The sequence below is a fragment of the Erpetoichthys calabaricus genome, chromosome 2 (genome assembly GCF_900747795.2).
Source record: "Erpetoichthys calabaricus chromosome 2, fErpCal1.3, whole genome shotgun sequence".
NCBI lineage: Eukaryota > Metazoa > Chordata > Cladistia > Polypteriformes > Polypteridae > Erpetoichthys > Erpetoichthys calabaricus.
Window position 1 is genome coordinate 129071950 of NC_041395.2, and position 13554 is coordinate 129085503.

The following is a 13554-nucleotide window of genomic DNA, read 5'->3' on the forward strand; positions in this document are numbered from 1 at the left end:
TTTGATATTCTTGCCTGATTTGTCTGTTTACCATGTTCATGCCTTTATATTATTGCATTGTATTGAAACATGACAAATGGGAATAAAAACAGCAGCATTTGTAGCTTTCTTTTGTGTGAATTACTCAGTTTACATGTCAGTTATAGGATAAACTGCAGACCATTTTATTTTAGTCTATATTTTTTGTTTAGCAAGTGAATTGAGCTTCCTAATTATAAAAGTTATGGAGATTCAATTTATTGCAAATTAATTTTGCATTATTATTTATAAATAAATTGTGCAATGATTGCCAAAACCATTCAGCTCACATCTATTGGCAAGAGAGCCTTTTAGAGTGTACCTCACAATGATATTTGATTTGGACATCTTTCTGAGGCTCCATTAGACTTTCTAATATTTTGTTATGCCCTCCACTATTTTTGATACCAGAATAGTCCTCTCTTCTTCCAGTTATGCCAAGTTTTCAGTCCAGAGTTTGTATGATTAAACTAGAAAGTCCTAATTCAGCTACTATTTGCTTTTAACAATTATTTGAGAGTTAACAGCTAAAGAGTTTCAGCAGTATTCTGCGGATTTTGTGTTCATGGATGTTTTGATTGCAGCACAGGCATTTCTGCATTCATTACCTGTTTAGGTTTCTCCATATCGGATACATTAATTGCTTTCCCATTTACCACCACCTGCAAAAAATTGCTGCCTATGCCCCTAAATTACTTATAGCATGTACAAAACACCTATGGCATCTTCCTTATTTCATGTAAATGCTCCCAATTTGTTTCATGTTACAGCTGATGTAACTAGATAAAACTGTATTTTTGTCTCCATTTTTTCCAGGATTTAACCCTGTTTGGGAAGAAACCTTAACCTTCACCTTACACTTACCTGAGCTTGCATTGGTCCGCTTTCTCGTCTGGGATCATGATCCTATCGGCCGTGATTTTGTAGGGCAACGAACCGTTGCATTCACCAGCTTAATGCCAGGTTAGTGAAACACACAAGTATGTCTGATTTGATGAATATGGGACTAATCAACTGGCCTTTTCATTTAAGCCTTGATTAATGAAGAAATACCCGTTGAACAATCTCCAGTCAATTATACTTTTTGTTCCTTTCAGAGAAGAAATATGATGAGGCGTGGAAAAGACCTTTTCAATTTAATTGATGAAGTTTTATGCTGAATAGCCAGTTTATTAGTAATGCCTGCCCTTTCCACATAATTGACTGCACAGTCATTGGGAACAAAATATGTTCAGAGTTTTAAAGTGATAGACAGGTAACGATGGATTATATCTATTTGGGTCTGCAAAAAAATGTAAATTGCTTCAAAGTTTATGCCAGTTGCACTGGTCTAACTATATCAAGAACGAAAGCCTTCTCTGTTTTCACAAATGCCAGTACACCACCCAAAAAGAATGTCCAGCCAACAGCAGGTGTGTGGCAAGAAGTACCCTAATTCACTTAAGCATAGATGATACTCTGTACATGGGGAGCGATATGAATATGTGGAGTAAAAACCTCAGTTAGTTAACCAAGAAAATGAAGACAATGGAATGATGTGTGGCATGATGTATGATCCAAATAAGTGTTAACAAGCAGTATGTGGATATGGAGCCCAAACACTGGCGGATTGGAAAAATATGAACTGGTCAGATCAGTCCCAGTTTATGGCTAGACACTTTGATGGGAGGACTACGAGAAATGCAATGAATTAATGGATGCAATGTGTGGAAACTATAAGTGCAATGACTTTGTGTTTTTGGGGCACACTATGTGTCTCCTGAAACAAACTGAGCAATATCTCAGACAAGGAATTGAATTCAGTCATTCATAATATACACACTTCATCAATCTGTTTAAAGCAACATATAATTTACCTTAAAATTGTGCACTATACAAATCGTTCAAAAATAAAATTATACAAAATATACCAGGGACTGGAGTCTAACTGTGAATGAGCCCATCAAGTCCTGGCCTCTGTTTTACATGTGTTTTAAGATTGTGTGGAGAGACACTGCATGAGATCAAATTATGTAATAGTAAATTCACTGTGATTTCTTACGCTATGTTACTTATAACTTTGATTTATTTAGCTCATTTAAAAGAAACCTAACCCGCCCTCAATCACTCAAAGCGAAGCAGATGTTGTATATTATCCAAAACTAGAAGAAAAGCAATGTTTCTTTCTAAACAAAAGGGTAAACATTTATTAATATTGTTCTGAATGAAAGTTGCTGGCCCTTTTTCTGTTTTATTTTCATATTGATGTTTTAATATACAAGTATATAAAAGAAGAATTATTTTAAAACTGTATTTGTTTTTTTTAACATATCTCCTTGAATGTGTTGGGATGGAACTTTAAGTGTTGATTATATATTGAGTTTTACAAATTGCAATGTAGTCTTAAACTAAATTATATTTAAATGATATGTCATGCAGAGAAAATATAAAAAAGTTCTTACTTTTCAGTTGTTCAGTTGTTACTTACTCTACATAGTTTGTAGTGGTGGCCAAGAAAAAAAAATTGTCATGTTTTCATAGACAAAGTGCATAATAATAAAGATTCTAATTAAATGAGACCCAATAGTGACCACTAATGGACAATGGCAAACAATGTGAAAAATGTGTATGGAAAAAATTCTGACACACCTCATGTCGCATATGCAAAATGCATGCATTTTTTGCAAAAATAGTATTAATGCTTACTTCCGGAATTAAGCATCATTTATACAAACAGAATAGGCACGATCATACAATATAGTGCTTATAAAATGAAGGCAGGATTCTTGACCAATGAACAATAGAGAGGCAGATTTTAAGCACTGTACTGTGCGATAATTATGTAAAAAAAAGTATTATTTTTGGATGAAGTATTGGTTTAAATCAACATATAATATAGTTTTTTTATCAAGCATTATGAAATACATTAACAAAATTGCCAAATATGCATTTTTGCTGCAAAAAAATGATTTTTAATGAAAAACGACCTATAAAGTATCCAATGAACTCTTACTGTAAGCTGTTACCGATAATTTCAGTATACTTTGATTTTGCATTTTAGAATCACTAAATGTAATTTTGGGAAAAAAAAAACTTCTGTGCAACAATAAAATATTTTATTATTATAAATGTCATTTTCTTCTAGCAAACATTCTTTTTGCTTCTCTTATCTGTATTATGTAGGCTATCGCCATGTGTATTTGGAAGGGTTGACAGAAGCATCAATATTTATTCATGTTATGATCAATGACATTTATGGGAAGGTATGTTATGTAATGTTTACATTTTTCAACCATATTAACTTATTGTATTTTTATATTGTTTAGTTAGTATATAACTATTAACATTTAAAACATGAAATTTAAGGTTTGAACATTCTCTTTTCAGTGGAGCCCATTAGTCCTCAATCCAAGTTATACTATAATGCACCTTCTTGGAGCTTCAAAGGTATCCTCAGTGTCGCATGCTCCTAAATACTGATTTCAGTTTTTATTTCTTAATTGCATGGAGTTCTGCTTTGCATCTAATGTGGTTGCATTGAGGTAGGATGGCTATTGGATATAAGTGAAGACAAAAGATATTGTTAACCTGGTCCAAACTGCACAATTCCGTACACATTTTTGGGAATCTTTAACTCAGATCTTGAAGTTAGCACATCTGCTTATCTTCCACTTCCAGCTGAATCGATTATGGAGCAGATTAGTTCAGAAACATTCCCATTTGAACTGGTGTTCATTTGTTATGCATCTATCTATCTATCTATCTATCTATCTATCTATCTATCTATCTATCTATCTATCTATCTATCTATCTATCTATCTATCTATCTATCTATCTATTTTCATATAAGCATCACAACAAAAATAATCTTTATATTTTTAGTATTTCTTTCAAGGTACTTTATATCATTTGTCATATTTGGCCTTCTTCCATTGCCTTGCTACTGTCCCATTTATTATGGTTAGCTGGAGTGGAATTTTTAAAAAAATCAGGCAATAGTCAGTTTTAGCCTTTATTATATCAAGTATAAATTAGTGACAGATGTCTCACAATAAAATTTATGTTTCCTTTATTCATGCTGGATGTAATTGTAAGAGTAATTACAAAAGGAAAAAAAACAGGATTAGACTATCTGAATTCAAATTTTATCTAAAAAACTTCAATACCGGATATTTAATTCTTATAATATGAAATAATATATGACTACAAAGAAAATAAATACACGTGAAGGTACTATCTTGTTCAATAGATGTTTTCAAATGTATTTAAATGAATAGATATTTATTGTGATTTATAATAAATATATACAGTGTAATTGTATATATATATATACTGTATATACACATATATTTTTGTAGTGCTGCTTTGTTTCTGTATTCTTGTTTGCTTTGTTAAGTTCCTTGTGATGCTGCATGCTTTGAAGCACACTATATAAAATACACACTTATTGTGTGTGTGTGTGTGTGTGTGTGTGTGTGGGTATGTGTTTGTTTGTTTGTGTGTGTGTGTGTGTGTGTGTAGAAAGTGACCATCCCACTGAGTGACATAATCATTTCTGAACCACAGGGAACTTTTATTATTCTTTGGGATGGAAAGTATAATGTAACAGACTTGTACCAGACTCCCTCATTATTTTTCCAGCCACCATTTCTCTAGTTCATTTTCTCAGTGACACAATCATAGAAAGATACAGCATAACCAGTTACCATCGGGCACAAGGTAGGAATCAACCTTTATTTTTTGCATATTTTGGACAGAATTCCAGTCCATCATGGGCCACAGTTATTAACAAGAGTACACCTAGTTGTACTGGGCCAGTCTAATGTGTCCGTTTAGCCTTCCTTGCACATAGTTGGTTTATGGAAGGTACCAGTCCAAATAGAGTAACTGGGATCCATTTACAGACAACAGTGTTAAATACACCAGTGCCATGCGTCATTGACTCCTACTTTGGTCCTATAGATAACTGAGGTTTATCCACCAGTGGAAACCAATAACAACATCTGTGCTAAAGAGCTTCCAACCTCCTAACCCTTTTGTCATGGTGCTTGGCTACATTAAGGCTATTATAACATCTTCTGTGTTTGTACGTTTCCTGTGGTTGTGGTGTGCACTACATCCTTGCATATTTCATGTGACAAAATTCCATATAGGGATTGTATACCATTTCAGGGACAAGGGAGAAATCAAATCCTGTCCCAGTAGCATCAAACCAATCCGTTGTAGGACATTTTTCAAAAACACCCACACACATTTATACAACACCAGTTTAGAGTTATATTGTGTCTTTAAAAACTGGTAGGAAGAAATGCCTGCAGAAAACATAAGTGTGCCTGGGGAATCCATGTAATCTCCAGAGAATGACTGAGCCCCTTAGATTCGGGCTCAGGTGTCAGGTTCTATGGGAGAAGATGGCTGACCAAGATTATACCCATCAGAGTGTTATTGTGTAATTGCTTCTAAATATTGAGTTTTTATTCGATTTCATACCATTCATTTTTTATTTTTGACAAAAATGATTATATATGCTGTATGTATGTTTATGGTTGAATCAATATTTTCTTTTTTAGGGCAGACAACTAAGAGGACTTAAAGGTCTTTTCAACAAGAGCCCAAAGAATTATTCAGTAGACACCAGCTCAGGCTTTTACATTCGCAAACGGTCACTTGGTGATCATCTCCTTCGGCGTACAGCTAGTGCTCCAGCAAAGGGTAGAAAAAAGACTAAAATGGGCTTTGCTGAGAATTCAAATGAAAAAAAAGAAAGTGAAATGGAAGGGCAGTGTACTGAGTCAACAGGAAGACGCAAAACCAGGAACATGCTAGTTCGTCCAGCTTCGATGCCTGCTGACAAGCTTCTCGAGCTGTCATCTTCTGACTATGTGGAACCTTTTATTGAAAAAGACACACTTTCTGGTAGGTTATGGAATCCTAATATTGTTATCTTATTAAAATTAAAGAACTCTACTCCTTGTATTTTTCATCTTAATTGTAGATTTCCTATTCCTATTTCTAATTTTCTTATTTAGAACTCACTTAACACAATTGATGCGCAACTAACACAATTAAAATCTTAGGCCTTCATTTATGAAATGATTAAACATCTAACTTTAAGTGTACTTTGATTAAGATTAAATTACACATTAGGGCTGGATCTGACAAATACTTAAATGAGTCAGTACAGCTACCCACAATTAGCTTAATGCTCATTTAATAACTCCAAAAAGCATTCCACAATTAAAAAAATGAAAAGTTAAATAAATTTAAAAATTATGAAAAACGTATTTTGTTATTATATTATGGGAAAACTACTGTAGATCCTTCATAATTTAAGTCTATGGCAAACCAAAATAACTTTTACAGATATTTTGCAGTAAATGTGAGAAGCTACCTTAGAGAGTTTTAGATGCCTAAAATTAATTTTAAATATATAAAAAGTATTTTCCTTTGTAATTTCAAATATTTACAAATCATATTCAATATCCCCAGTGCATTTTAAGGTATCTTAGAAATTTTGCAACTTTTAACTGGGAGTTCTTTTTATTTTCTAATGTACCATGAAACACATTTAAGATATGTTAGAATGGTCAAGCATACTTGATAGTTTTAAATATTATATATTGAAGTAAATACATACATATTTTAAGGTATCTTAAAATACACTTCATGCAGAAATCTCTGCCCAGTTTTTTATTTTCATGTTATGCTATGCCTTGAAATCCTTTTTGGGAGATATTTTATCGTGTAGGGTCTTATGGTGACCTTGTCTTCCCCTTTAATACTCTTTACTGTGTAGACCTTAATAAAATACCTTAAATCCCATACACTTACCACTGTGCCAGTCAGGTACTTTAGCAACTCCTCCCCACTGCTGTACTTGTGGGGTATAAAGATCTCCCACATTTCAAGGGAGAACTGTGCAGGTTGTAATGGGGGTAGAGAGGTGGGGTAGGTCTCATTCGGTAGGTTAGGATCTACCGTTTTCAATACCCGTCATGAGTTGGACCGATGAACCTTGGCACTTTGTTGTGCAAGTGTATTATGAGAACAACCATTTTGTGATAGCGACGCAGATAGAGTTCCGTACACACTTCACTTTCCGTCGAAATGCATCTGTACCAGATCGGAAAGCAGTTTTGCTATGGATTTCTAACCTTCGGGTCCACACTGAAACGAAAATCACCTGGACCTAGGACAGAACATGTGTGGTTTCAACAGGACAGGGCCACAGCTCTTAAAGCACAACATTCGCTCGGAGTGTTGAGTGAAATGATCCCTGGGAATTTGATCTCTTTAATGGGAGATGTGGGGTGGCTGGCACGGTCACCAGGTTTATGCCCATGTGTATTTTTCCTTTGGGGATACCTAAAGGAAAAGGTTTTCAAATATTGTCCTCAATCTCTTGAGGATCTGAAGGAAAGGAATCAGACAGGAAATCGACGCCATTCCACCTGTGATGACCCAGACAGTGATGGAGAACTTTCAGGAATGTCTTCAGCAATGTATTGCCAACGACAGCTGCCATTTGTCTGATATGATTTTTAAAACCCATTAAAACAAAACTGTTTTTTATGTACTTTTCAGAAATATATACATTTTTAGATAGCTTTGTTCATTTTTTATATCCTTTCAAAATGTAGGAGATCTTTATGCCCCACCCTGTACATCTGTAACCTCCGGCAATTAGACAGAGTAAAGAAACAGGCAGGAGATAAGTTACACATTTAATTATGTATTATTGATAAAAAATGCCCCACAATATTAAGGAAACAGAATACAATGTGAATATTGGCAAACCATACCCTTACAGCCTAAGTAGCAGTGCATCTTGCGTCCATAGGCAGCACTCAGCTTATCTTCAGTTTGGCTTGCTTTGCTACCACATGGCCGTTGAATGGAGTTTTGAAACAGGCCACATGCCTATCTCAGTATGGGCGCCGAGAAAGAATTGTCTTCATCGTGGTCTTCTCTTCATGGCCAGATAGTGAGAGACAGAGGTGACTGTGACTAACTTTATGCTATTCTTACCACAAAACATAAACCAATGGGCATCCTAGTACAGAATGGCCTCAATACCAATCATAAATAGCCATATATCAGACCAATAGAATTAATTCTCCTATCCCTTCCTGACTAGTTATCGATGAAAGTGCCTAAGTATAACTGTTCCCCCAGTTGCTTTGTTTATGGCCTTCCTGCTGTGGATGGCTTATAGGCTCACATATATAAGTCCAGACTCACACAGTCACCCTTGCTGAGTTGGTCTGATGCTTCATCCCCCCTGCCATAAGTTTTACATCCTGAGTCAATCCTAAAAACTGGGGGAGTTAGGTTAGGTTAGGTAAACATCAAAGCACAGCTGTCATTATCAGTAAAGAAATACTGTACATGCCTCCTTAAACACTGTCTAATATTACATTTTCTTTGTCTAGCATACAAATAAAGACATACAAAATATTTATCAGCTTAGAAACTAGAAATCACTCCACCACATCTGAATTATCTCAGAATGAAATATGTAAATGTATATTGGATATACCATACTGTATAAGAGTCAATTTCAAGATGTCTTTTCTGTATTTTAAATAACTATTTTTACACTTACAAATATTTAAAATTCATTTGTAGATATTTAAAAATAATTTCCTGCTCTACTTCCAAATCCTACGCCTTGTGCAAATTGTAAGAATCTCAGAATGATCATTTTCATGTTTTAAGATTATGTCAGATTTTTATTTGTGATGTCTCAGATAGACCTTCATAACATAAGAATTTAATTTCACGTAAATGAAATCCACTTCAGATATCTTAAAATGAGAAGGAACTATATGCCCTCTTAAATGTAAAATGTAATGCAAAAAGCATTTGTGGGTATTTTAAAAATACTTCAGAATGTGTCAGAATAACTTCCTCTTTATTTTCAGAAATCTTTAAAAAAAAAACTTTATTTTTATTTTGATACAGAAAATATAAATAAAGTGCCATTGAAATGATTGAAAGTATTTTTAAGATATTTAGAAATTCAATTCATATATCTGAAAATCAACATGGATTTATTTGGAAATCTTAATGTACTGACCTTTTCTCTCCCAGATATCCCTGATATACAGTACAGTATATTGTTGACATATTTAATACTTATATCCTGTTCCCTTCCAAATATCTTATATATACATTCAAGCTTACTCGTAATAATGGCCTGTTAATTGTGAGGTAACTAAAATTCATTTTGTAAGATTCTTAAACATTCTGAAATTCCTATTTTTTATGATATTTGAAATCAAGATGAAGTCACATTGACATGACAGGAATTGTCATAAAAAGTACATTCACAATATTTCAGAAAATCAATTTCTGATGTCGGAGATGAACAACAAGTTATCTACAGTGCATCCGGAAAGTATTCACAGCGCATCACTTTTTCCACATTTTGTTATGTTACAGCCTTATTCCAAAATGGATTAAACTCATTTTTTTCCTCAGAATTCTACACACAACACCCCATAATGACAACGTGAAAAAAGTTTACTTGAGATTTTTGCACATTTATTATAAAAATAAAAAAATTGAGAAATCACATGTACATAAGTATTCACAGCCTTTGCCATTAAGCTCAAAATTGAGCTCAGGTGCATCCTGTTTCCCCTGATCATCCTTGAGATGTTTCTGCAGCTTAATTGGAGTACACCTGTGGTAAATTCAGTTGATTGGACATGATTTGGAAAGGCACACACCTGTCTATATAAGGTCCCACAGTTGACAGTTCATGTCAGAGCATAAACCAAGCATGAAGTCAAAGGAATTGTCTGTAGACCTCCGAGACAGGATTGTCTCGAGGCACATATCTGGGGAAGGTTACAGAAAAATTTCTGCTGCTTTGAAGGTCCCAATGAGCACAGTGGCCTCCATCATCCGTAAGTGGAAGAAGTTCGAAACCACCAGGACTCTTCCTAGAGCTGGCCGGCCATCTAAACTGAGCGATCGGGGGAGAAGGGCCTTAGTCCTGGAGGTGGCCAAGAACCCGATGGTCACTCTGTCAGAGCTCCAGAGGTCCTCTGTGGAGAGAGGAGAACCTTCCAGAAGGACAACCATCTCTGCAGCAATCCACCAATCAGGCCTGTATGGCAGAGTGGCCAGACGGAAGCCACTCCTTAGTAAAAGACACATGGCAGCCTGCCTGGAATTTGCCTAAAGGCACCTGAAGGACTCTCAGACCATGAGAAAGAAAATTCTCTTGTCTGATGAGACAAAAATTGTACTCTTTGGTGTGAATGCCAGGCGTCACGTTTGGAGGAAACCAGGCACCGCTCATCACCAGGCCAATACCATCCCTACAGTGAAGCGTGGTGGTGGCAGCATCATGCTGTGGGGATGTTTTTCAGCGGCAGGGACTGGGAGACTAGTCAGGATAAAGGGAAAGATGACTGCAGCAATGTACAGAGACATCCTGGATGTTCATCTTTCAGCAGGACAACGACCCTAAGCACACAGCCAAGATATCAAAGGAGTGGCTTCAGGACAACTCTGTGAATGTCCTTGAGTGGCCCAGCCAGAGCCCAGACTTGAATTCGATTGAACATCTCTGGAGAGATCTTAAAATGGCTGTGCATCGACGCTTCCCATCCAACCTGATGGAGCTTGAGAGGTGTTGCAAAGAGGAATGGGAGAAACTGGCCAAGGATAGGTGTGCCAAGCTTGTGGCATCATATTCAACAAGACTTGAGGCTGTCATTGCTGCCAAAGGTGCTTTGACAAAGTATTGAGCAAAGGCTGTGAATACTTATGTACATGTGCTTTCTCAGTTTTTTTGTTTTTAATAAATTTGCAAAAACCTCCAGTAAACTTTTTTCACATTGTCATTATGGGGTGTTGTGTGTACAATTCTGAGGAAAAAAATGAATTTAATCCATTTTGGAATAAGGCTGTAACATAACAAAATGTGGAAAAAGTGATGCGCTGTGAATACTTTCTGGATGCACTGTATATATAAAAAAGTCAATGTATGTATGTTCCAGCATCACTTCCGAACAGCCAGAGCAATTTTCATGAAACTTGGTACACATGTCTCTCATTGGCTGACTGAAAATATTGTAACGTGAAATCAACCAAACCCACCCCCTTCTGGGTAGGATGGGGGGGGGGGGGGGGGGGGTTGAGGTGATTTTACAGTCTTGTATACATGTTATCATCCAGTTGGCCAGCATTCTTTGTTTGAGTACCACTGCACCCCTGTTGCTTTTGAAATTAAATAGAGTTGGCCTGTTCCAAGCAGCAAATGGATGATAACATACATACAAGACTGCAAGACATTATCTCAAAATAACTTCAAATTAAATGAACAGGATGTTCTCTTGAGATGTGTTTGACCTATCATGTAGTACATATTTGTTTTTACCCAGAAATGGGCATATTTGCTGATACTTGGCTTGCTATAGCAAATTCCCCTCTTTAAAGCAGAAAACAACTTAAATTGCTTTTGAACTTCAAATGAATATGCTTGCTCACTCTATGCTGTAGACTTTTTATACAATGGCATAAAAGGTTAGCCATTGAAAACAACTGAGAGCAGCAACCTGATCAGTAATTTTACAGAGCAGCAATGCAACTGTTTTGATGTGCTATTTGGAAACGGATCTACGTTTAAATGTTGTGTAACTCAGTAGGCAGTGATATACTTTATACCTTTTATTATTAGTTTCTGATTTAAATAATGCTTTAAATTTGTAAATAAAAAAATGCTTTCTTAAGATATATTGTTCCTGTAGATTTGGGAAAAATCTACTGTTTGAAAGATTACCCTTGCCTTTTGGAAATGTGCTTATTTGAATTCTGCATGAGCATGTTGTCTTAGAATGTAGAAATTGGTTATACTATGACTGAACATGCGATCAAATACACCCACGACTAGGTTCATTTTGTAAATGGAGGCACTAAGATAAATATTTATTTATTGACTGATTGAAACTCACATTAACACATTTGAAAATGTATGGCTACAATAAAACACAGCAGAATTACTTAAATTCATACTGTATGTCAATGTAAATGACAACAACCAAGCATAGCATGTTGTGTTGTAGTGACTGTTGTGTCTATCTTTCATTTGTTTATAATCTCAAAATATTGTAATATCTTTTTCCCCAAATACAGCAATTATTTACTGACGAACATGGCTGACTCCTCGCTCTTATGTTTCCACAGTTCTACTGTGCTTTTTCTATTTATCAGGAATGGACTGCATGTCTTTTCATTGAATTTATGTGTTTATTTTCTTAAGATTTTTTTACATCATTGTGTATCCCAAATAAATTTGTTTTAATTTCATTCACCATTCTGCAAAAAATATAATGTTATGTTAAGAAAGGCTCTGCATTTTTGGTTCCTAGATTGTTTGGTTATTTTCATTCAAATCAAATAAAATAACTAATTGGAAAATAAAAAAGTGTAGCATTAGATAGCTGTCCAAATTCAGGCAGTGTGGTGCAGTGGTTAAGCCTAGGACTTCAAACCCTGAGGTTGGGGGTTCAAATCCTACAAAACTGACACTGTGTGGTGATGTGTAAGTCACTTCATTTGCTAGTGCTCCAATTGGAAAAACACAAGAAGTGTGATCAAATGTATCTCAAATGTGGTATGTCACCTTATAAAGACATCGGCACAGTTAATAATGGCGATGATTGGGTTCAGATGTTGTTGGGACTATTTTAATGTAGATTAGAAATGTGCTCCCTTTAGTCACATTTTGTAAGAGTTCGAAATTCTGACTTATGTGTCTTAATGACTTAAATGATTTATATGCCTTAAACTGTAAGTAAAAGTGCTTTATTGTGTGTGTGTGCCACCTCTGGCTATTGCATTACTGATTGCATACTCTTTCCCCAGCAATGCAAGAATAAATTGCTTGACTTACATGCAGGTTTATGTGCTGCACATAAGTCAAACATTCAAAATCTGAATAGCAAGTATTTCACAATCTACTTGCTTGGTTCATTATCCGATGTTATGCATTATGTTGATGCAAAGTTTGCTAAACAGTACTGTCACAGTAATTCCCAATGTGTATTCTAACACAGATGTGCATTACACCATTTCTTAATTTGCATAGTTAAGCAATTTTAAGGTAAATTAACAGCAGTATGTTCCGATTTTTATCAGTTACTGTCACTTGTTAACCAAAGCATTTCTCTTACCAAAAATGCACAAGTCTTAATTTTGACAAAACTGTATAAATGTATGCTGCTTGTGTTCAGTATCATTTGTTCGTTCTTAATATTATTCTGACATATTTTTAGATAATTCATCAGCATAATTTAACCTGCAAATTAATGAAAAATATACATACAGGGTGTCCCAAAAGTGTGTGGAAAAAATACCTAGTGATAGTGATCACTGAAAATATTGACTAAGCAGCTGATGCTTTCTGTTCAGATATTTATAGGTGAATGAAATTTATGTTGCCTCCTAATAGATAAGCATATGCCGCTCGTACTGTTAATACGGTGGGTAATTGTACTACATTATGCGCACACACTGATATACTGTACCTTCCTATATGCC

At 35.3% G+C, this 13554-nt stretch overlaps 1 protein-coding gene across 1 annotated transcript in view; it reads left to right on the top strand.

The window, feature by feature from the left end:
• plch1 (phospholipase C, eta 1) overlaps nucleotides 1–13554 on the top strand; it is a 314659-nt gene that overhangs the window by 296966 nt on the left and 4139 nt on the right. Inside the window, exons 20-23 of the mRNA XM_028794504.2 lie at nucleotides 835–981; nucleotides 3181–3260; nucleotides 3385–3444; nucleotides 5568–5913. Of these exons, the coding sequence (XP_028650337.1) occupies nucleotides 835–981; nucleotides 3181–3260; nucleotides 3385–3444; nucleotides 5568–5913 (633 nt within the window). The remainder of the gene's footprint in view (nucleotides 1–834; nucleotides 982–3180; nucleotides 3261–3384; nucleotides 3445–5567; nucleotides 5914–13554) is intronic.